This window comes from Pelobates fuscus, chromosome 8, assembly GCF_036172605.1.
Source record: "Pelobates fuscus isolate aPelFus1 chromosome 8, aPelFus1.pri, whole genome shotgun sequence".
NCBI lineage: Eukaryota > Metazoa > Chordata > Amphibia > Anura > Pelobatidae > Pelobates > Pelobates fuscus.
In genome coordinates, this window is record NC_086324.1 from 17,244,800 (window position 1) to 17,270,268 (window position 25,469).

Here is a 25,469-nt window from a genome sequence, read left to right on the forward strand (position 1 = left end):
TTAGGACCCCGTGACTGGAAGTTGATCATGTGATTTTCTGTGGGGCTGGACTGAGTTTATAGTACAGGGGACAGAAAGCTTGTGATACAATTACTTTCCATGGATACATATTCCATCTAAAGATCCAAGAAAGACTCTGTGAATCCTCTCTCCTTGCCATAAATGGGGGCCAGGCTCCTGTGCCTCCTACTGTTGGGCTTACTGTATGAGCAGGTAAGTGGCCACAGGCTAATTACCGGAATGTACAGTATAATATATGGACTGACTGGGTCCTTGGGGCTTTAATATAGGAGTAACACTCACTGACACTAAGCATCTCTGTTATGGTCTAGAAATAGACAGTAGATATTTTTAATGTAATTTATCCCGTCCCAGCATCCTGCTGCATTTAAAGCCCTTCAGTATTGAATAATTAACCCTTTCATCCCCCAAAGGTGGCTGTGGCAGTGAAAGGGTTCAGCACTATTAGCATGGGCTATTCAATATGTCCATGCCCAGTAATGTAAGTAAAAAGCTAGCTTGTACAAGGTTTTACAAGATATTTTGCATCCAGTCCAGTTGCACTACATGATGATGGATGTTGTTAAACACAGCAGGCTTGTTTTACACTCGGCAACATGGTCACACAGTAATCTTTGCACCTGTTAATCCAGATTTCCCGGAAAAGAGCCGTTATAATCTTTAAAATCTAGGGAATGCAGCGTGTGCTCTTAATCCAGCTCCAGGCACAGGTAGGGTACCACTATACAATGGTACTAACCTAACGCATTCCATCCTGCCAGCAGTACAGACATGCTGAGGCACTATTCCATACAGTAATGGAATCTGATGGGCAATGTCATAAGTTCCAGCACACTGAGAATGAACATTGAGGGCTAAAGTAATGCCCCTGTCCCTCCAGGGCCACTTTAATGTCCTCGATTATGCTGATCATGGACATCCCACCAGGGCTGCTTTAATGTCCCCGACTCTGCAGATCATGGACATCCCACCAGGGCTGCTTTAATGTCACCGACTCTGCAGATCATGGACATCCCACCAGGGCTGCTTTAATGTCACCGACTCTGCAGATCATGGACATCCCACCAGGGCTGCTTTAATGTCACCGACTCTGCAGATCATGGACATCCCACCAGGGCTGCTTTAATGTCACCGACTCTGCAGATCATGGACATCCCACCAGGGCTGCTTTAATGTCCCCGACTCTGCAGATCATGGACATCCCACCATTGCTGCTTAAATGTCCTCGACTCTGCAGATCATGAACATCCCACCAGTCCCTTCAGCCCAGGGATGTCCAGCCTGAACGATTTACCTTGTTCCTCTAGGTCATGAATGCCCAGTTAGAGCAAATTTAAGGCCATTGTTCATTATATCACAGATGCTCCTGACCCTCTAGATTCCAGCACCACACTCTTTAATAACTCCATGCCACCAGATCATGGATTTTCAGCCAGGGCTGCTTTAAAGTAAAGTCTAAGGAAATTATAGGGTCAGAGTTCAAAATTGGGCCCCCAACCAGTGACCAGGGCTGTTTAAGGCTTTAATGGGCTCCGGATGATGCTTTTAATGTTGGGCCCCTTTCCTATTTTCACTGCCTGGCCATGGATCTGAACTTTGCTCCTCCACATCAAATATTCCTTAGTTAATTTTTAATCTCTCATACCCCAAACCTACTTTCCCTGTCTGGTGACCTGGCTGTAGGGTGTAACCTTGATGATAGGACCAGCCAGATATCCATAAGGATGGAAGAGCCATTGGGGTATATAGTGTTTGACACCCTTGTAGACTGGTAGTGAGACCCAAGAAAGAGGCAGACTGATTAGAATGGGTCTGTCATTGCTCCCCGCTAGTAATATGCTATCCTACTCCAGTACTATGCGCACCTTTCCAGTTTACTCTTACAGTTTACTCATTGTCCCTGTTTACCAAACTGCATTGAGACCAATAAATAAATAAAGAATTACAAATATCTTCTATATAAATATCCTCATTTTGAGGAAGTTATTTTTTTTTCGTTTCCAGATGTCAAAGGATGCTCTGTACTTTCAGCAGATATTGACCTCTCATATTAACTGTTGCAGCCCAGAGGAGATCGATCTTTCACAATTGACGATGATCAAAACTGCTTCAAGAAAGATGGGGTTTGTTTCCACTACATATCTGGAAGCATTCACTACTTCCGAATCCCGACCATGTACTGGAAGGACCGACTGATGAAGATGTACATGACGGGGTTAAATGCCATTCAGATGTAAGGAGCACCCTTTTCATATTGCTGTTATGATCTTCTGACTCTGTCCTCATTTTTATTAAAAGGTCTCACGGGATTATTCACTAAATTGTGGTCGGGAACTCAAAATGAATTCAAATTGGATTTAAAATTTTAGGCAAAAATATGTGAACTGGAAACATAGCTGACAATGGAGAATTTTTAATTTGTCAACAGGATTACCCAAACAAAAATTAAATTTTTTTTTTTTTTTATTATAATAAAGAACAGCATGGAACAATCAATCATAATGATTTAGGTAATCATGATTTCAATATTGAAATTACAGTGAAGATACAAAATAAAGAATTAGTAAGATTGTTTACATAAAAAAACAACAACAAACATTCTGAACATTCTAAATAATTTGTATATTCATTGTCATTCTTCTAGTATACTGTTTGTCAGTTAAAGCTTATCTTGCATCTGCAGATGTTTATGAACTAGATTCACTATGATACTGTGTGTTTAAATGAGGTGTCCTTTAAATTAAGTACAGTAGTATCGTCACATATATTACTTTACTTTTTGATCATCCATAAGACCTTTCTTTCTCTGGTGGCTTTCTTTTGTTTTATAAACTTGGTAATTTGGTAACAATGGTCTCTTTTTTGTCTGTCACCAGATTTCCTACAACTTTCTCAATTCCACCTAAATATTTTATGTGGGCCGTAGTTTGTCAAACCATTTCTAACTTAACTATTTAAGGACACAACTTCTGGAATAAAAGGGAATCATGACAGAATATTTCCGTCATGTGTCCTTGAGGGGTTAACCCATTTTTTGTCTTTATTCACCTGCACTAGTAAAAAAATGCAATTATTTCCTCAACAGCTATGTCCCCTGGAATTTCCATGAACCAGAACCCGGTATGTTTAATTTCGAAGGAGACAGAGCTCTAGAACATTTTCTGGATCTGGCCAATGAGACGGGCCTCCTGGTCATCATACGGCCTGGACCATACATCTGCTCCGAATGGGATATGGTGAGAGACAGGCGCTAGCAGGGCCAGATTAACATAGGGGCTGATGGAGCTGCAGCTCCAGGCCCAGGCCCAGGCCCATGGAATAGGCCCATATTTTTTTTTTACACACTATTCTTAGATTTGCCACCTGACTGGTATTTTTTCTGGCACAGCCAGTATTTGAGGCTGCCTGGCCATGCCGGTATTGCAGTAATACCGGCAATACAAATGCAGGTATTTTTCTCAGAATAAATGGAGATTACTCTGCAATACCAGCACCGTATGTGGAGAGAGGCAGGGATAGGAAGTTACAGCATATCCCTGCCTCTCTCTACTACTCACTGATCCGTGGGGGAGCAGCAACACAGCACAGCGTCCAGACAGCAGCTCTACATCTCAGGAAAGTGAGGGATGGGGGGAAAGGTAGCAGGGACACATGGGGACACTGGGAGACCTGGGAACACTGAGACACTTGGGGACACTGGAAAACACGAGGACACTGAGACACTAGGGGACACATGGGAACACAGACACTAGGGGACACAGACACTGGAAGACCTGGGAACACTGAGACACTTGGGGACACTGGAAAACATGGGTACACAGACACAAGGGGACACGGGGACGCTGTGAGACATAGGGACATTGGGAGACACTGAGACATTGGGACACGGAGACACTATGTCCCCATGTCTCCCAAGTCTCCCAGTGTCTGTGTCCCATGTCTCTGTGTGCCTAGTGTCCTAATGTGTCCCCATGTCTATGTCCACAACTGTCCCCATGTCTCCCAGTGTCTCCAAGAGTCTGTCTCCCAGCCAGTGTCCCCTAGTCTCCCAGTGTCTGTGTTCCCATGTCTCTATGACCCTAGTGTCTTAGTGTCCCCAAATTATATTCAAGTCTGCAGCTGCTGGCTCTGCCTCTGAACTGACTGTCTGCTGACATCATCAGAAGTGGTGGTCTGAGCAAATTACAATACTTCCCCATAGGATTGGCTGAGACTGTCAACTAGGCAGTTCAGGGGCAGAGCCAGCACAAGTCCAACATAGCCTTGGCCAATCAGCATCTCCTCATAAAGATAAATTGAATCAATGCATCTCTATGAGGAAAGTTCAGTGTCTGCATGCAGAGGGTGGAGACACTGAGTGGCAGTGCTGCACACTAGGCAGTACTGCCCCAGGAAGCACCTCTAGCAGCCATCTAAGGAGCAGCCAGCCATCTTTGAAAAGACAGTGTTTACTGCAAAAAGCCTGAATGGAATCATTCTACTTACCAGAACAAATACAATAAGCTGTAGTTGTTCTGGTGACTATAGTGTCCCTTTAAGTTTGGAAGCTTACGAGGGATGAATGGGAACAAAACTTGTGTGGACTGGCTGACAATAAAATTAGTTTAGGTAATACAGACGTTGGTCTCTCTAACACTGTGGCATGTCCCATTTCTTCTACACTCACTACATACACCTTTTCTCTGTCTCAGGAATTTCTGCCTGCTAGTAAGAAGGTAAGGAGACAAGTGGACCAGCGAGTGCTAGGGGACAGTCCTTAGAAAGCATGGAGTGAGTGCATGATTAGTATGCCCTTAGTTGGACAGCCTGCAGGATTGGCAGGCAGCCTGACATGGTAATTAAGTGGAAGGACTGATAATTGGTAAATGTGAAGGATTTTACAACATATACTACCGTGTATAAAAATATATATTTTTCAAATGATGAACACTTTAAAAGTCAGCCATGCAACATATGAGTGTCCTACCTTAATTGTCTAATAATTGCAACTATACATTGTGCTTGCCAGCTTTTGCATTAGGCTCAAGATATTTCTGAATCTTCCTTTCAGGGGGGTCTTCCAGCCTGGCTATTAAACAAGAAAGATATAGTTTTGCGAACCTCCGATCCAGGTACTTATAACAAACAAAGTTCAGGTGAAAATTGTGGCAAATGTTAAAATGATCTAAAACTCTGTTTTAAAGCATGAAACCCAAAGAGCAGCACTGAGTACTTTTTATGCCAAACTCTTTGACTTATTGTTACCATTATCAATATGCAATTGGCAGTAAGTGTCCTGGTATAGAGCCGCATAAGGTATTGTTGCTTTATTGATAATTAATAGAATGCTTCACTTCTCTTTATATAATACTCTAATTCTTTAATTTTCACAATTTGCACCATAATTATATAACCTCAGGGTTAACCACTAGCATGTAAATTGTCAGGAATTCAAAGCAAATTTAAATTTATAGGACAAAATAGATGAACATAAAACGTAGCTGACTTGGAAAATTTGGCTGTTTTTGCTTGAAATTCTAAATTAATTCTAAATTTCTGATTGTTGCTTTATTCCTCTCTGGACGTTATTAGTTTGTATTTAATATCTGTTTTGGTCCAATTACAGACTATTTGAGCGCTGTTAATTCCTGGTTGTCTGTTCTGCTTCCACGATTGCGTCCGCGTCTCTATAACAATGGAGGGAATATAATTAGCGTTCAGGTGACTTGACCCTGTGACTATGAAATAGCATGTCTTGTACTGACTCTTCCTGTAAAACTGTTTCATTTCTAGGAATCTCCCTCAAGTCTTACCTTAAAAACTCATATGTACAAAAATCCCAGCAGGCAGGCCTGTCTGAAACCTCTGGCAAAGATAAATTACTTCACACCATGTCCTTTAAAAGCGTATAGTCTATCTATGTGTAATATGGTAAAGACATAGTCGAGGGGAGACGCTATGTGTTTAAAAAGAGAAGGACCAAGATCTATCTGGTTTGGCCCATTTTCCTTCCCTGCGCATGTTTATTCTCTGTTTATCTCCAGATGATGTGAATGTTTGCGATTCACTCCCATATCTAGTTTATTTTCCTACAATGTTGGTTCCTTTACCAATGTACCTTTAATTTACAAAAAGCATAATTGACTAGGTGCAGGAAGTGACAAGGATTGGTGTGTAAGACATGTGGTGCTTTGGAATCTTAGACTTGCCTAATACACCGGCTGATCGCCAGCAATATTCTAATCCTTCTCATAATACCACAATATGGGCTATATACTGTGGGACTAAGCACACCCCATTTATATATGTTATATTCTAATTTAAATTAATTTTAATACCAGTTCCAATTACTCATACATATATTTCGTGGTACTCTGTCATTTCAGTATGGAACATGTTGCCATGTAGTTGTTTGCGTGTGTATCTATGTGTTCATGTTATCCGTTTCCATTTGTTTTCCATGTGTCGTTCACCCTGGAAGGTGGAGAATGAGTATGGCAGCTACCAGGCCTGTGATTACAGCTACATGCGCCATCTTTTCCATACCTTCCGTCTCTATTTGGGAGACGATGTTGTACTTTTCACTACAGATGGAAATACGGATCGCGAACTCAAGTGCGGGAGTCTGCAGGGGATGCAGGCCACAGTGGATTTTGGCCCAGGTGATCAATTGCATGTGTTTTTTTGTTTTTGTTTTTTTTGTATTTTCATAATTCGTTGTTAAAGCAACTTTTTTTTTCATCCTGAAAACTAGCACATTACATTTAAAAAAAAATCTATCATAAAAAGTTTTTTACACATGTAGTCAACATTTTTAAAAAGGTATACTACATATTTGAAGGGGTTTTTCCTTCTTAAATAAATATTTTTTTCTTCCTGCAGCGGATGACGCAAAGAAAGCCTTTGACCTACTGCGCAGATATCAGCCCACTGGACCTCTGGTATGAGAATGAGATGACTTTCTCAGCATTGATAAATTACTACTCGGTATCAGATATTTAGCGCATACTCCATCAATTCACCCGCCTTCATATTTCCTAAATAATGCTGTGTTCCCCTCTTAAATACAAGTGTCGTATAAGCTCACACACCAATAAACCTATGTTACTTTGCTATATATCCCAATATTAATCACATTTATGCCTATCCTATATTTATCCCTTATTTAGGGGCTGCAGTAAAGTTATTTTAAGCAGTCCTTTATTTTAAAACATGCTGTAGTGCAGTCCTTTATTCTGACGCATGCTGTAGTGGTTATGGTGTCTATATAAGTACTCAAACTGGTTTAGAATGATATGAATTCTTATCAGGATCCTGCAGTGCATGACTTAGCTCATGGGCTGAGAATGAATAGTAGATGCTCTCAGCCAATGAGCTATATCTGCACAGCAGGTCCTAATTCAGAAGATCTAACAGAGTCTCAAAAGCAAGAGCTTTCTGCTCATCTGGGTGCAGAGAGGAGGCCAGGAGCTGTGCCAGGCAGGCCCCAGGGAAGAGGTCAAATAATTCTAAAAGTGTGAATACTTACAGTAGGTTCTTGCCAGAAAACTCCTGGCACCATAACCACTACAGCACAGCGCTTGCAGTATACCTTTGAGTTTTTATTATTATGCTAAAATTATTTGTTGGCAGGTAACCTTGTAAGGTAGTTTTTCTGCTTACCTGTACACATACCATTGTTAGTGTGTGGTCTGATTTTTGAATGTAACCTCCTGTTACAATGATTATTTGCTAATCTCTTCCAGGTAAACTCTGAATATTACACAGGATGGCTGGATTACTGGGGGGAAAACCATTCAACAGTCAGCACACAGATGGTTAGCCATGGTCTACAGACTATTTTGGAAATGGGGGCGAATGTCAATATGTGAGTACTAGCCAATTGGGGGTAAGGATAAAATAGGGAGTCAGGGACAGAGGTCACCATAAAAAAGTGTAAATTGTAACAGTGGCATAACTCGGGCCCGTGTAAACGTACAAGGTACCAGGACATATTGCAGGATTATTTACTACATTGAGATTCAAAGTGAATTTCAAATTTAAGGTCAAAAGCCCCCAAACTGGAAACATTCTCTAAGTCCGCTATGGTTTCAGCTCGGCTACTCTGGCTAGAAATTAAAATTCACTTTGGGGAATAACTCTGTTAATGTGACGGGAAGGGGGCTCCATGCTGTGATTGTAGAAAATATTCCAGATTTCGTGAATTAAATGATTGTCTTCTCCACTTAAGGTACATGTTTGAAGGAGGCACAAATTTCGGCTACTGGAACGGTAAGAGAGTGCATGAAAACAAATGAGGAAGTAAAACAAGAAAGTCACATGGGAGCAAACAGGATATATAAAATTAGAACAAAATAAACCCTAATGAGTTTGGATATTCAAGTGGAAGACAGTTATTGTGTGAAACGGACACTGCAAGCAGCATGCTCATAGCACGGGTTATATTGCACAATATGCAAGTCCCTACTTAGTATAACATTCTAATTCAAAGCTTCTTACTTATAACATGGAGAGTAGTTATGTATTTATCAGCTTAGAAGCAACTCTATTTATTCTATGTGATGTCAAATGCTCAACCACATATCTGTTAACCTCTGACAGAACATTATGTTGTCTGAAAATCTAAATCTCATACATTATGGTGGAACATGTTTTCTGGGAGAAGAATGACATTGAGGGGTTCTGGAAACATTCTAAAAAAAACAAGATACTGATGGTCCAGTGGTCTGAGGATATCTCTAGAACCACGATCAGGCATTACTTTGTACACAATAGGTAGATCCACAACGCTTACCATCATTTATATATATTAAGGCAAAGGGCATTTGCAGGACAAAGGGACTCTCTGTGCAGTGCACCACCACAATGTTATACAATTTAAAGCGTTTGGCACCAACACAATTTATGTGTTTTGTAGCTTTGTCCCAAATAATTACCTGCAATTCTTCAACGATTAATAATTAATAATTAATATATAAAAAACACATTTTTTTTACGCGCTACCCGTGATGAGGTGCTGGAAGGGCAAGGTACTTGAGCACCCGTCCTATGTCAAACTGCTGGAAAATGGTTTTTACTGATAACCGTGGGAAGGTGATCATAAACTACTGAGACTTATCGTTAGTAATTTAAGTCATTTTAAATTCTTTATTTTATTCGTGCATGAATTAACAGTTAGGTCCGTTACGCCACAACAGCGATGTGAGACCTTACATTAACAATTGGCAACATGGCATAAGCAATACTGTGCACATTTTTTTATAGAAAAGTAAAAGTAACGTATGTGTCGAAACAAGATGTGTCAGTGACTATGAATGCGTGAGGTTAACAACTCCTTGCCGTGTAGTTTGACACTGAGTGATCGAGTATGGGAAAATAGCAGGCTATGACCTTGGTAAAGTCTTGGGTAAGTTAGTGCATGTAGGTCGGTACATGTAGATTGCCGAAAGTGGGGTCCGGTGTATGCACTGTGTGTGCTTATGGTGGGCTAGTGAATTCTGGTGCAACTCTGAGCCTTTAAGGGTATGTTGCTTGTCAGTTGAGTGGGGTGTCTGTGCACATAGCTTGGCTATGATTCTGGGTGCAGGTCACTCGGTCGGGGTTGTGAGACTTGCTTTCCAATATAACATATAGGATTGTGTGATAGCAGAGATTGTCAACTAGTAGTGTGCATTATATGTCTGATTGTCTGCACAATTTATGGATAGCATTTTAACTACAGAATACTCATGCTTATATAGTAAAAGTAACATTGAAAACACGTTATTATCAGGGCGTCCATAATATATTAAAAAGCAAAATATTAGTGGTTAGCCTTGATACAGTCCCGGACCGGGTGAAAATAGTCCTCTCAGCCTATGCCCGTGGTGATCAGGTTGGGTGCAGGCATGTGCAGCAGGGGTATGTGCTCACCAAGGGCTGGTGACGTCCCCCGGGTTGCGGAGCGTTGGGGGCAGCATTCTTCACTTTTTCGGCCTTGAGCAGGATTGAGGGCCCGTGTCCCTGAGCCGTGAGCCCAGGAGCCTGAGGAGTCTAAGTCCTGTTTGCCACGTGGGCGGTGGAGGGTCTTGGTGCTTGGTCGCTGCCTATGGCGGATTATTCTCTGTCCTCTTGGGGAACGCTGCGAGGTGGATACCCTCGGGGTCTTCGGTCTGTGCGAGGTGAGTTAAGGTTTGGCTGTGTGCCGAGTGTGCTCCACTCCCACTGGTGGGCCATCCATTCCCCGGTCAGTTCCCCGCCGAGCACCTCTTTGAGGCATTCGCTGTGTGTTTGTCATCCATTCTTCCATCTTGGCCCAGAATCGGGCAAACACCTCGGAGTACTTTGTGGTGAGTGAACTGCGTTCGTCCGCCATTTTGGGCACCCATGGGTCTCGTGGTTGCTGGTAGCCTGTGGCAGTCTCTGGTTACACGCTTGTGTCACGCTTGCTTGGGAGGACCGGGATAACCCCCACCGGTCCATGGGGGGGGGGGGCAGCCATAGTCGTTTTTTACCGCCAGTGGACGCCGTAGGAGAGCGGCCGTCTCTCCTCGGTCCGGTCACTGGTAGGCGCCAGCCACAGGAGCTCTTGCAGCACACGTCTGTACAGTTTCATAGCCAGGCTCCGCCCCCCATTTAAGTCATTTTAGAGCCGGCTAAGTTCGCATCAATTGGGAAGTAGTTTGGTAAATCACAGAACAGAATAAATCTAGCGAACAACCTCCATAATTTGTCCTCCGAATTGCATGCTTTCTGTCAGATGATTTACTACAAATTACTCCTGGCAATTTAATATGTGCTTGAATAACCCTGAATAAGTATTGATGGAAATGAATGAAGCCGGTATCTGTCTTATATCTACAGGAGCGGATTACAAGAAACAGTACAAGCCAATTACAACAAGCTATGACTACGATGCTCCCTTAACAGAAGCTGGGGATCCCACAGAAAAATTATTTGCATTACGATCTGTGATCAGCCAGGTAGGCTTAGTTTTATGGGTATTGATAGATGATCCTTGTTACTAAAGGAGTAACTATGTTTCAAAGGGCCATTTTATTGTCATCAATTATAACTGGATGCCAAAGGCACCCCTATCAGTCCAGGATTTAGGGATTAGCCAGTTGGGTATAAGGTGTTTTTTCTTTCTTTCGACACAACTGGGTAATACCTGAATCCTGCACTGGTAGGGGTGCCATGAGGACTGATTTGGGAACCACTGGGCTAACCCCTAGCTCTCCAGTAAAGTGAGGGTAAATCATGCAGGCATAGGCGTGCGCACGGGGTGTGCCTGGGCACACCCTAATGCCTATGGAGTGAGACCAGCAGGGGAGATCTCAGCTATCCGAGCGTCGACTCTGCTCTCAGCCTCCCCCCCCCCCCACCGACCCACAGGCAGGGAGAGGGGCAGGAGAGGACCCGGGGAGCTCTTGCCAGCAGCTCCGCCAGGTACCTCTCGTGAGATCTGAGCGTTGCCGTGGCAACGCTCAGATCTCGCGAGAGTGAACTCTTGCCCCGCAGGCTAGAGTTCACTCTCCACTGGACCACCAGGGAAGGCAGCAGCAGAAATGATCCCCCCTCTCAGGCATAATGTAAGGAAGGGAGGGGGGATATTAAGCAATTTGCACCACCTCCACTGGACCACCAGGGAAGGCAGCAGCAGCAAGGTCCCCCCTCCCTACATAAGGTAAGAAGGGAGGGGGGATATTTACTAAACGGCCCCCACACAATACACACAATCCCCCAAACATACAGAGCACACACACAGCACCCACATACAGCATCTACACACACAGCACCCTCACACATATAGCACCCTTACACATACACACTAACAGCACCCTCACACACACATCACCCTTACACACACACACTCACACACACTAACATCACTCTCACATATACACACTAACAGCACCCTTACACACACATACAGCGCCCTTACACACACATCACCCTCACATATACACACACACACTCAGCGCCTTCACACACACTCAGCGCCTTCACACATACACAGCACCCTTACACACACACACAGCGCCCTTACACACACATCGCCCTCACACACACTCAGCGCCTTCACACATACACAGCACCCTTACACACACAGCGCCTACACACACACACACACACACACACAGCAGTATATGTGTGTGTGTGTGTGTGTGTGTGTATATATATATATATATATATATATATATATATATATATATATATATATATATATATATGCGGCGTGTGTGTTTGTGCTTTAGGGTGCACACCCTTATACAATAGGCTGCGCACGCCTATGCATGCAGGCATGAATCCTTATTATAGCTGTAAGAATACATCACAAATATACATGGTTTAAATTCAATTTATGTCATGTGAGCTAGCATACAGGGCTTATTTGCTGCATTGATTCCCACCGCTGACATATCCGTTTATATATTTGATCTATGTAGTTTCTGCCAGTTCCAGCAGGTCCGATGCCTCCCCCCACCCCGAAGTATGATTATGGGGTGGTGAAGTTGCAGAAGGTAAGTTTTGTGTGTGTTATATGATATTACCTGTACAGTGATACCACCATGCCCATCCTTAATCCACTTCCTTCTACCTTTTAGGTTGGAGATATTACAGATTTTTTGGATATTTTGTGCCCAGGGGGTCCGATTGTGACCAGATACCCTATAACCTTCGAGGATGCCAAACAGGTAACATTTGCCTCTTTTGTTTTTTCACTTTTAACATTTTGTACTGATATAGTTACAGTTGGTGCAGGCAGCAAATTGACAAGTGTTTATTGCAGATTTTTATTTCAAATACCTGGCTGCAAAGGACGTCTGTTTCTGTTTGTAAATATGGACAATTGGGCCGTATATCAGAATTATTATAGAAGAACCTCCCTCTAGATGTATACATTGTGAGTAAGAGCTAACTGATGAACATTAATTGCCTAATAGACCCATTAAAAATATGTGTGTGTGTGTGTGTGTGTGTGTGTATGTATATATATATATATATATTTATTATTAGCGCCAACATATTCCATAGTACTTTACAATAGTAGAATGGAGATAGTTAACAAAAAAATTAACAGAGCTAAGAGGTGAAGAAGCCACTGCTCAAACCCATGTATTAGAAGATAGTCTGGGCTCTCCTCTGTCGGCTAGGGTCATTTTTAGTGACTACAGACTGACTGTTGAGAAGCATGCAGTCCTTTAACTTGATTAAGAACAACACGGCTGAATGATCATGTGATTCTAGGACTGCAGGCTGCTTAAGGTCACCCTGCATGTCCTCAAGCCAATTGTGATGGGTGCTGGCCAGCAACGATCATGCTGTAATTAGCCAGAAAACTGTTCTTAATTCACCCGGTGAGGCTTTCCTGGCATAACTGGTGAAATTTTAAAGATTGCCAGAAAAACGAGAGACCTACCAAATATGGAGGCCACGCGGATCCCAGACAGCTCGTCCTTTGTGATGCTTTGCCAGGCCTTTACTGCGGCTGTCTTCACTTGTTTTTTGTTAGTGGGTCTTTCTGGTTTTCTTTTGTCTTCAGCAAGTGAAATGCATGCTCGATCAGGTGATTGATTGGGCCATTACAGAATATTCCATTCTTTGCCATAAAAAAACTCCTGGGTTGGGGGGCGGAGCTTGAACTGAAACCTGATCAGACGCCATATTGCTGAGCTCTCCCGGAGAAACCCGTAATCCACCCGATAACGAAAAAAATTCTGCCGATCCGACCCTAAAACCCACAGAACCTGAACCAGCTAGTGGGGTCGAACCGGCAGATGCCTTTTTTACAGCCGCAAAGACAACAAAAGCGGCGCCACCGAGTTGAGGCCTACCGCCTGCTGACACCCACAGACCTCGAGGCACTCCTGTGGAGAAATTTTGCGGGACACTCAGGAACTGAGTTGCCGACACAAGATCCAGCTATGGGCCGTAGGTCGCAAAAACCGGCTGCGGGGTCCGATACCAGAGATATCGGGACCATGCTCCAGCGGCCGGCTCAAAACAAATCCCCTACCTCATCGGAGGAGCCCCAGAATGTGGCCGATGCCGAGCCGCACAGGCAGGAGGCAGAGGCAGCATCCACCACCATAACAACATCCCCAACCGGGGATGCCGCAGACGACTCCGCTCCGACCACAAAGGGAGATCTGAAACTCCTTCTAACCAACATCCATAAACTGCTGGAGGCCGATTCAGCCAAGCTCAAATCCGAGCTCAAAGAGGTCAGGGAGAAAATGGGAGAGGTTGAAGATGGAGTAACTGAGGCACACACCAAAATCACCGAGATGCAGGACACGGTCCTCCAACTACAACAAAACCAAAGAATCTTGATGGGACGGCTAGCGGTCATGAAGGACCGGCACCGCCGGTTAAACATAAAACTTAGGGGGATCCCGGCCTCAGTGTCCGCAGAAGAATTACCCCACTACGCCAGACGCCTCCTCGCCACTCTCTTACCCCCAGCGGCGGCCCGCAAACTGACTCCAGACGGTATATACCGCCTCCCCCATGACAACCCACACGAAACCGAACCTGAACCGAGATGTCATCCTGAGGTGCCACACAGTCCAGGAAAAAATACAGGTTATGCAAGCTGTAAAAGGAAAAGCGCCACTTACCTTCGAGGGCTCCACATTATTATTTTTCCAGGATCTGTCAAAGGCCACCCTATTGTGGAGAAAATCCTACAGCCCCGTCACCACCCAATTACGTTTGGCAGGCCTGCCATACAGGTGGGGTACTGATAACTCCATCCAAGTCACGCGGGATGGTACCACACATGTCCTGCAAACCATGCACAAAGCCACATCGTTCCTCCACAAACTGGGACTACCTACCGTAACAACTACACCGGGACTGCCTACAGGTACCTGGGACCCGACTGTATTTGCTCTTGTGAAGTCTTCTCTTTATAGTAGACTTTGATATGCCTACCTGGAGAGTGTTCTTCACTTGGCTGGATGTTGTGAAAGGGTTTTTCTTTACCAAGGAAAGGATTGTGCGATCATCCACCACTGTTGTTTTCCATGAATGTCCAGACCTTTTTGTGTTGCAGAGCTCACCGGTGCATTCTATTTTTCTCAGAATGTATCAAACGATTGATTTGGTCTCTCCTAATGTTTCTGCTATCTCTCTGGTGGAGTTTTTAGTTTTTTTGCTGCCCAAGGATAGCCAGTACTTGCCTTGAGAGCTCCTTTGACCACATGTGGGGCCACAGCTTCCAAATGCAAATGCCAATACCTGGCATAAACTCCAGACCTTTTTCCTGCTTAATTAATGAAGAAATAACGAAGGAATACCCCACACCTGTCCATAAAACAGCTTTTCAGTCAATTACTTTTGGTCTCTTGAAAAAGAGGGGCTACATATTAACAAGCTGTAATTCCTAAACCATTCCTCCAATTTGGATGTGAATACCCTCAAATTAAAGTGGAGAGACTGCACTTTAAGCGCATATTCATTATTTAACTGTAACTTGAATTTATTTTGATAAACATCTGAAATAATAAAACTTGTGTCAGTGTCCAAATACTTCTGAACCCAACTGTATTGTCTTTATAAACGGATCAATGAATGTTGTGATTTTAATAGCCTTATATTCCCTGAACCTACGTGTAACTTGTTTATAGTATACATACGTATCACTGCTGGTAGTTTATCTGCTTAAAAATTTAATATACTTAAGACCCAATGTTTCTACGACTGGCATCCACACACGTTTTAATTTTGTTAAAAAAATCTATAATGGTCCTCTAGTTTATTTAATCTGTATTGCTTTTCCATTTCTCTCTCAGTATTTTGGGTTCATGCTCTACCGGACGCGAGTGCCCTGGGAGATACCAGATATGACCACTCTTTCGGATCCCTTTAACAGTGTCCATGATCGGGCTTATATCACTATTGATGGGGTAAGAAAAATTCACATTGATTCTACTACATCAGGGTCTTCCCCATAGAAGAGTAATGTGATTTCCCCCCTCCTCGAAAGTATTAGTCTAAGAACAATAGGGAAATTACATTTTTAGAGTTAAAGGGACGCTATAATCAACCAAACCACTTGATCTCAATGAAGTGGTATTGGTGCACTGACCCTGACCCCCTTAGCCCTGCAATGTAAACAGTTTTAGGGAAACCGCAATGTTTACATTGCAGCCCTAAGACTGCCCATGGTGGCTGTCTACCGGACAGCTAGTAGAGGTGTTCCCTGCTGTTTCACAGAGTTTGATGCTGTGAAACGACACTGGACATCCTCACGCATTGAATAAGGAGACAGAATAGCTGAATATAATAATGAATGTAATACACAAAATGTTGTGCGTAGGTAGCAAAATCAAGGAAGTAAGATGTTTTAGAATCAAGGGATTATGTATGCCAAATGGTTATCTACCATCAAAGGTTCTGTCATGATCACTGTAATTTTTTTCGATACAGAGCTTTACCGGTGTGTTAGAAAGGGACCATGTGAGAATGATCAATGTCACTGGCAGTGCCGGGGACTGGCTCGATATTCTGGTGGAAAACATGGGAAGAATAAACTTTGGATCACTCGTCAATGACCTGAAGGTAAAATGTATCACCTAATAAGATCTTGATGTAAATCACCGGTGGCTATTTGATAAAAGCAGGTGGATATTTTTGAATAATCAAGACAGAATAATTCACCAATGCTTCTTGTTTGATGATCATAGAACGACGTGGGTCATAAACACCAGTTATGAATAATTTTAGTAAACTTTACTTTCTTTCCATGCGTAGGGTTTGGTGTCCAACTTGACCCTCGGAGGAGACATCCTTACCGACTGGTTGGTTTATCCTTTGAATATAGATGGTCTAATTGCAGAAAACTGGCCACACATGCACAGAAACCATATCATCATGGCTGCACAGCCAGAGAGCCGCACTGGGCCTGCAGTCTACACTGGGACTTTAAAAACTGCTGTTACAGGAGACACCTTCTTAAAACTCTTTAAATGGACAAAGGTAACATTCCACTTATTTTTTTTTCCTTTTCCTGGCTATTTCTCATGGCAGCATCACTTATGGGTAGCTCCTCCCTAAGCAGTCACAGGACAGGAATTAATTAGATTAATTAATTAGACTGATGGGTATAAAGAGTCCCTCCTCCTCTTACACCTCAGTCCAATTATAAAGCTGAAAATTAAAAGAATGGGTGGGAACCCTGATGCTGCCATGAGAAATAGCCAGGAAAAGAAAATTACAGTAAGTTTGTTATAAATTTTCTCTATTCCTGGCTAATCATGGCAGCATCACTTATGGGTAATACCCAAGCTCACAGATTATAGGGTGGGAAATAAAAAAACGAGAAAATACACTGAACAGACTCTTATGCTGCAAAGGAATTTAATATCAACGGGACAAAGAAACCGTAGACAGGACACTCTTCCCAAATGAGGTGGAAGGAGAGTCCACATCTAGTTTGTAGTGTTTCATGAACGTCATCGGGGAAGACCAGGTGGCTGCCCTGCAAATATCATCGCATGGAACCTCTGCCCAATTAGCCCATGAAGTTGACAATGCTCTGGTAGAATGAGTGTGGCGAAACCAACCTCGCCACTGGGCCCTGGAGAAGCCTGTTTGCTAGCCTCCTACCTACTGACTATGGCCCCTGGGTTATTTGGGGCATATTGTACTGTATATTGCTGCTACTGGCCCTTTTAACAGCATCTATGGACATATTGGGACTTTTGGGACTACTGTCCCTTTAAGATTGTGAAGCATATTCAAGTGTACTGCCTGTAATATTATATATGTATTTATAGATGTGTTAAGTTTATCCTGGGTGATTTGTATGCAGCATTCTGATTGTTCGGTAGAATCACTCCATTCAGTATATTGAGTGAAACTACCGAACAACCAGACCACCCAGGAATGAGTGTGCCTCCAATTACCGTTTGCAACAATGTTGCAAACAGGTAATTGGCAATCAGTGCAGTGTGGTCTTTGTCCTCTGGGTGGCCGCCATTCGGGAAACAAACACGTGGCGGCGGCCATCTTAAACTACCGAACAGCGGTGTTTTGCCGTCGAGTGTCTGGAACTAAAATCGGACACTTGACTAGGCAAACACCGCTGAGACCTCCATACTTCCAGAAATTCGTATGGAAACTACCGAATGACCCGCCGTTCGGTAGAAAGAGCCCCATAAACAAGGGAATTCATTCAAACCCTCTCCAGGCTCTATAACACAGGCAATTCGCCTGTTTTCATTCCCTTGTTTGTGACCGACCGCAGGGCCAAAATGCATGGAACTGTTTTCGGATACTTTACCCATGCGGTCGGTCAAATCTTTGGAACCCCATATCTCACGAACCATTCATCCGAATTACTTGAATTTTGAATATGTTGTCCCCCTGAATAAGGGCTATCCAGCGATGCTGGATTTAAAGGTGTACCCCCGGGTTTTGGGGTACATCCAGAACTTGGCTGAAAAAGTGTACCGGATAATTGAGTTTAATGTTATCTGAGGGGAGGGGATGTGTGGGCTGAACCATGTATGTGATTGGTTATTTTATGCCTCCCCCTGGGTGTGGCCTGTATGTGGATTAGTGTAATAAAAGCCAGGCTGGATGTGCCAGTCCAGAGTTCCTGTTTTACCCTCAAAGTGATGTGTCGTCTCATTATTGGGGGGAAGGATTTATTGCATGCTGTTCCAGTTGACTGCTAGGAGTACAAGCCTATTCGTATGGTTCCTATTCAATGGTCTACAGCATTCATATGCTTGGGAGAATTTAAAAGGTTTCTCGGATTCGGTGATTGTGGTGTCTGCCAGAGTGCTTGGAGTCCTCAGGAAGCGCTAGGAGCATCCATTAACGGAGGTACCAAGTCGGGGTGCCAGGTGATCCGTTACAATGAGTTTTTATCTTCAGTGGAGGAGATCGATTTTTAGCGATATATGCTTTCCTGATCACTAGCGCAATCCAACGTTTCAACGTAGATAAAGAGGCTGCCTCACCTCTCCTGGCCCCTGAAGGTAAAATGAAGAGTTGGTCAGTTTTTCTGTAAGACTCAGAACGCTTAAGGTACATAGACAGGCAGTACATGACATCCAAATGTTGCCACCTAATCTCCTCTTGCGAAGAAGGATTGGGGTAGAAAGATGGAAGGACCACTTCTTGAGATAGATGAAACTGAGAGACCACTTTAGGAAGAAATTCAGGTTTAGGCTTCAGGCACACCCTATCATGATAGAATCGTAGACAAGAAGATAAGGTAGAAAATGCCTTAATCTCTGAAATTCTCCTAGCGGAAGTAATTGCCACCAAAAACAAAGTTTTGTACGTCAGGAGGGTAGCATCCAAACTCTCAATAGGAACGAACAGATCCTCAGTCAGGTAGTTGAGAGCTAGCGGAAGGTCCCAAGGAGGGGTAGTAGATCTGGAAGGAGGGCTCAACTTGAAAGCCGCCTTGAAGAACCTGGAGATCAATGGATCTGAAGACCAAGAGATGTTGCACAAAGCCGAAAGAGCCGAAGACTGAACTTTAAGAATGCTGAGGCTAAGGCCCTTATCCAGACCTTCTTGTAGGAACTCTAAGATCTCAGTGTTGTGAGGATGCAGGAAGTCAATATTTTTGGCCAAAGCCCATTCCTGAAATACATCCCAGATCCTATGGCAGCATGAGGAAGTAGAAGCTTTCCTTGATTGCAAGAGGGTATTGACCACTGCTTCTGAGAGACCTAATCGTTGAAGTCTTTCTTTTTCAAGACCCATACCCCCAATTTGAGGCGTTCCGGATGAGGATGGAATACTGGGCCCTGCGTTAGCAGATCCTCCATAACAGGAAGAGGCCAAGGCTGTTCCTGGCTCATCATAGACAATAGGGGAAACCACGGCCTCCGAGGCCAAATCGGAATTATGGCAATAACTTTCTTTCCTTCCGACCAAACTTTCCGCAGGAACCTGGTTATCATGGGTAGGGGAGGGAACACATACCCCAGATCGAACGACCAAGGAAGAGAGAGAGCATCCTGGCCCAATGCCTGACTTTCCGGGTGGAGGGAGTAGTAATTCTACACCTGACTATTCTGGAATGATGCCATCAGGTCGATCTGGGGCATGCCCCACCGATGGGCAATCCATGCCAAGACTGACTGGTGAAGTTTCCATTCTCCTGGAAGAATTTCTGTTCTGCTGAGAAAGTCCGCCGTCACGTTCTCTGAACCTGGAAGATAGATTGCCTTCAGTCTTTGGAGATAGGTCATGGCCATCGTCATTAAAGGAGCTAGTTCCTTCAAGAGCAGTCTGCTTCTCGTGCCTCCCTGGTTGTTTACATATGAAGCAACTGCTCGGTTGTCCGTTTTGATCAACACCCAGGAATCTCTGATCCTTGGTAGGAATACCAAGACAGCCTTGGAAATAGCGCTCAGTTCTTAGATTTGAGTGTAGCTGACTCTCTTCTCGTGTCCACTTCCCTTGAGTCCACGAGGAATTGAAGTGGGCAACCCATCCAAAAGAACTGGCATCTGTTGTAATAATGTTCCATGGAGGTTCTTCCAACGGGAAGCCTTTTGCTAAATTCTTCCTGTTTTTCCACCAGTCCAACTCGTTCCTCACTGGCAGGGGCAGAGATATCTTCTGTTCCCAATCTGTTTCCCCTCTGTCGAACTGGAGAAGGAAGCAATGCTTGACCGGGCAAAACTTCCATTGGGCCCACTTTACTAAACCTATCGTAGATGTTAAAGAACCCAGGAGACTCATGACTTCCCTTGCCGAGGCCATTTTGAGACCTTGAAGCTTCTCGATTTGTTTCTGATCTTTATGACCCTTTCCGGAGACAGGAACACATGGGCAGAGATGGTGTTTATTACTGCTCCGAGAAACACGATAGTCTGAGATGGAATTAGGGAGCTTTTCTCTATGTTCAGAAGCCACCCGTGGTCTTGAAGGATGTTCATTGCCACCAATGTATGATGAGCCACTATCCTTCGCGATGGACCTATGATGAGGATGTCGTCCAAGTAATGGAAGATCTCGATACCTCTCATCCTTATGACGGCAATCAAAGAGACAAGGACCTTTGAAAATGTTCTCGGCGCCAAGCTGAGGCCAAACGGTAGCCCTCGGAACTGAAAGTGTCTTCCCAAAGCCCAGAACCGAAGAAACTGCATATGATTGTGGTTTATAGGGATTTGGTAGTAGGCGTCCCTTAAGTCTATTGAGGTCATCCAATCTCCCTTTTTGACGCTTTTTAGGATGGTCTGTAAGGATTCCATTTTGAAAGTCCTCACATCGAGCATGGGGTTCACTCCTTTCAAGTTCAGGATGAGACGCCACTTTCCATGGGGTTTTGGAGCCCAAAACACTGTGGAATAAATCCCCCGGAACCTTTCGTGTTTTGGGACTTCCTCTAACACCTTCTGTTCCAGAAGAGTGGAAATGCATGTCCTCATGGCCCTTCGTTTGACACCTGCCGACACCCTTGATTTTTTTGAAGAGAGCAGTTCTTGGGCGAGAAGAAAATTCCATCCTGTAACCCTCTTTTATGATGGATGTGACCCACACGTCTGTGATATTTGTGGCCCACACCGGGTAAAAGAACTTCAGTCTTCCTCCTACCGTTCCCGGATGGGCCTGAGGACCTTCAGAAAGTCTTCCCGGAGGTTCTGGCACCTCTGCCTCTGGAAGCCTTATTGGATGAAGAGTGAGAGAAGGATTTCCACGAAGAGTTTCTGGAATACTCCCTTCCGGGTTTGTAGCTTCTGCTGTCCCAAAAGGACCGATCTTTGAATCGCTTAGTTTTCCAGGAGGAGGAAAAGCTCTTTCTGCTCACTTGTGGTAAAAATGCTTTTTTCCCATCAGCAGCTTTTTGAATAGCATCTTCCAGAATCTTACCAAACAGGAAATCCCCCTGGAATGGAAGACCACACAAGGACACCTTAGAGGCATAGTCCGCCCCCCCATGAATGAATGAAGCCATAAAGCCCTTCTGGAGGCCACGGACTGGGCCATACTTTTGGCAATCATGCAAGTGATGTCCAGGGAGGCCTCCGAACAAAATTCAGTGGCAAGGCTCAAGTCCTTGAGACTCTCCAAGAGATGTTCTCTACGGCCACCTTGACCAATGTCCTCCTCCAAATTAGCGAGCCATACTCTTAAGGCCCTGGAGAGAGTGGTCAGCGCTACTGCCGGATGAAGGGCAGAGCCTAGCGCCAAGTAGGCTTTAATCAAATCTCCATCCATATGCTTTTCCATAGGCTCCCTGAGGTATGCAATGGAGTCAATAGGAAGCGTAGTCTTCTTAGCCATATGGATCACTGCAGCATCAACCTTAGGAACCGAATTCCATAGGCAGCAGTCCATGGCAGAATAAGGATAAATCCTAGTGAATTTATTTTTCAAGGTGGATTTCCTTTCTGGTTTATTCCATTCTTGAAGGATCATGTCCCTAATTGAGGAATGTACTGGGAAAGTTGGTCTATTAGGTTTTAAGTCCTCAAAAAACCTGTCAGCCTCTCTCAATTCAGATTTTTCTTCCGTGAGACTAAGAGTGTCTCTGAGGAGGGTAATAAGTCTATCGATAGACTTCGAGTCAAGAGACCTGGAGGCATATTCAACTTCCTCCTCCCCATCATCCGAGACCTCCCACAGGTCAGGGTCTTCTCCAGAGTTGGAAGACTGAGGTTCCGCTCTGCATCTCTTACTCGGACTACCAGACCCCGTGGTAGACTTAAAGCCCTCAGCAGTAGCTTGGGAAATCCAAAGTTTAAGATCGTCCTGCGGGGAACCCCTACTGGGGACATTAGCCGCTTCCGACAAGCATTCCCTGCAAAGGTTCCTTCCATGCGGAGCCGGTCAACTTCCTCCTCCCCATCATCCGAGACCTCCCACAGGTCAGGGTCTTCTCCAGAGCTGGAAGACTGAGGTTCCGCTCTGCATCTCTTACTCGGACCACCAGACCCCGTGGTAGACTTAAAGCCCTCAGCAATAGCTTGGGAAATCCAAAGTTTAAGATCGTCCTGCGGGGAACCCCTACTGGGGACATTAGCCGCTTCCGACAAGCATTCCCTGCAAAGGTTCCTTCCATGCGGAGCCGGTGATGAACGATTAATGCATTTATTGGTCTTTTCCCTTGATTTTCTTGCTGGAGAATCCAATTGTTTGCTGGGGCTGAAATTAAGCCATATATAACATATATTACAGGCTCAGTATGGCACTCTTTTTAACAACCCCCCTTTAAAAAAATAAATGGCTCACCTATGTTTTCTAGAGAGGGAGAATCCATACTCTAAAGAGGAAAAGGAAAATTCAAAACACAATTCCAATAAGAAATCAGAGGCAAACTGGCAAGCAAAAAAAACATAGAAACAGGCAATCCTACCTTATGGTGACAGGAAACAATCCAGGCAGCCAAGACACAACAGTACAGGAGGAACGGCAAAGAACTCAGACCGAAATCCAGACGTCCTGAACAGCTGACACAGCGCACAGGCAAGTGTCAGCATCACCCAGTTTAAATATAGCCGCGTCCGGTCCGCGCATGCGCAGACCACTGTAACACACGCCATGCGTTCCAAACCTCGCAGCCGGCACGCTAACAACGCTGGACCCCAAGAACAGCCAACAAAGTCAGCGTACAGCCCTTACAGGCACAGCCACTCACAGCAAGCACCCAGGAGGCAACCCAGGGAAGATTGATAGGAAAAACACTCCAAGAGTAGACAATCAAACACCACCGGATTACACTTAGCCATCCCTCAGTATGACCCCCTGCAGTATGGATTCCAAAGCACTGCCAACAAGGTAAGGGGGGGATTTTAGACCCCAATTACTAGGGGAATTTTTAAGGATAACCAACCCCATGATAATTAGGAACAGTGTCTCCATCAGAACACCTGACATTTATCCCACGCTGCAGTTCAGTACTTACGCTGAACCTGACCCAGTTAGTCCTGCTCATGCAGGCTGTTTACTGGGTCCTTCAAATGAAGAGAGGCTGAACTTAATTTGGAACGAACCCACGACAAACGCAGCAAGGCGGCCATAAAATAAAATGTAAAAAGTCCTGTAGAACTTGCTAAGGACAGGAAAAAAGACAGAGGTGTAAGGGGAGGAGGGACTCTTTATACCCATCAGTCTAATTAATTAATCTAATTAATTCCTGTCCTGTGACTGCTAAGGGAGGAGCTACCCATAAGTGATGCTGCCATGATTAGCCAGGAAATGATTTTTATTATGTCAGGATACATTTTAGAAGCTTTATTTTTTTTTCAGTAAAACATTGTTTAGAAACTCACAACCATGATCTCACAAGTGTGTCTGTGCATTAAAGAAACACTTCAGAAAGCTCGCTGAATTGCTGTGTGTCTGGAGTCTGAAATTGGCACTCTTATAACTGGGGTAAAAACAGCTCCCTTGCTGTCAATCATACAACCACAGCGGTTTTATTATTCTTCCGTTTCGTTAAACAGAACTAACAGAAGTGGGAGTAGCTAGAGCACAGAGCTAGAGCATGCTTGCTAGCCCCCCCTCCCTCCCCCCACCAACACCTTCGCAGAGCTTTACTGCAGCTCGTTGAGAAGCGTAGGAAAGCAGGCGCCTGCTGCATATTTTTTTTTCTTTTAAATATACACACCACCAAAAGAAGACAGGCAGGAAAAAAAAATACATGCATGCTCTGTTGTGGTATATCTACTAAATTGTAAAAAGAAAATCAATGACATGTTCTTTTGATAATCTGTTGGGGTCTGAGACCAGCATATGCTATATAGCTAAAAGTATACATAACACTTTCTAGAATAATAAACACATTAAAAACTGCTCTTTCGGTGGAACCTGTTCTTGTTATAGAGGTTTTATTTATTTATCTCCTTATATATATTTTTCAGGGACAGGTATGGATAAATGGCTTTAACATTGGCCGGTACTGGCCGGATCGAGGACCACAGGTTACGCTCTATGTACCAGGAAACATTTTGAGCAACAGAGAAATGAACAACATCACCGTTCTGGAGCTGGAGAGTGCCCCAGAGATATTACTGATCTTTCTTATAGACAGACCCATCATAAGTAAAAATGATCACGGGTTCTGAGTCTGCACCAGTTACAAAAAGGGATTCTGACACTCACTGCTACAACTACTGATCTGTGTTACAGCCTAAATCAGCACAGCACGGCTTCGTTAGTTAATAGTGCTGGTTCTGTCCACGAGTGAACGGCTTAATTTCAGGAATTAAATCTCCAGCTCACAATGTCTTATATGTGCTGCAAGAAAACACTGACAATATTCAGGATAAATGAGAATTGAGCCCCCAGCAGTCACAGTGGAAGAGAAGCAGAAATCTGTATCAAACACAGAAGATAACTAGTGAACCTTTCTACTTTCAGGCTGGTACTGATAATTTTATTTTTTTAATGTCACATGCTACCCCCTCCCCCTCCCAATCATCTGCAATTTTAAATAAATTTCTCAAACAACCATTTGCAAGTAGAAACATCATTTCAGTATGTTCATAAGAAAGTTTAGCACA

General features: G+C 44.0%; 1 protein-coding gene across 1 annotated transcript; it reads left to right on the plus strand.

Moving 5' to 3' along the window:
• On the plus strand, window positions 1-25,421 carry GLB1L (galactosidase beta 1 like). Its single transcript, XM_063429328.1, has 16 exons — window positions 1-213; window positions 2,085-2,254; window positions 3,107-3,257; window positions 5,072-5,132; window positions 5,627-5,721; window positions 6,482-6,662; window positions 6,883-6,941; window positions 7,746-7,867; window positions 8,231-8,271; window positions 10,843-10,961; window positions 12,429-12,503; window positions 12,588-12,677; window positions 15,780-15,893; window positions 16,417-16,548; window positions 16,741-16,965; window positions 24,828-25,421. The coding sequence occupies exons 1-16, from the start codon at window positions 163-165 to the stop codon at window positions 25,029-25,031; spliced, it is 1,890 nt and encodes a 629-aa protein (XP_063285398.1). The 5' UTR covers window positions 1-162; the 3' UTR covers window positions 25,032-25,421.
• The last annotated feature ends 48 nt before the right edge of the window (window positions 25,422-25,469 follow it).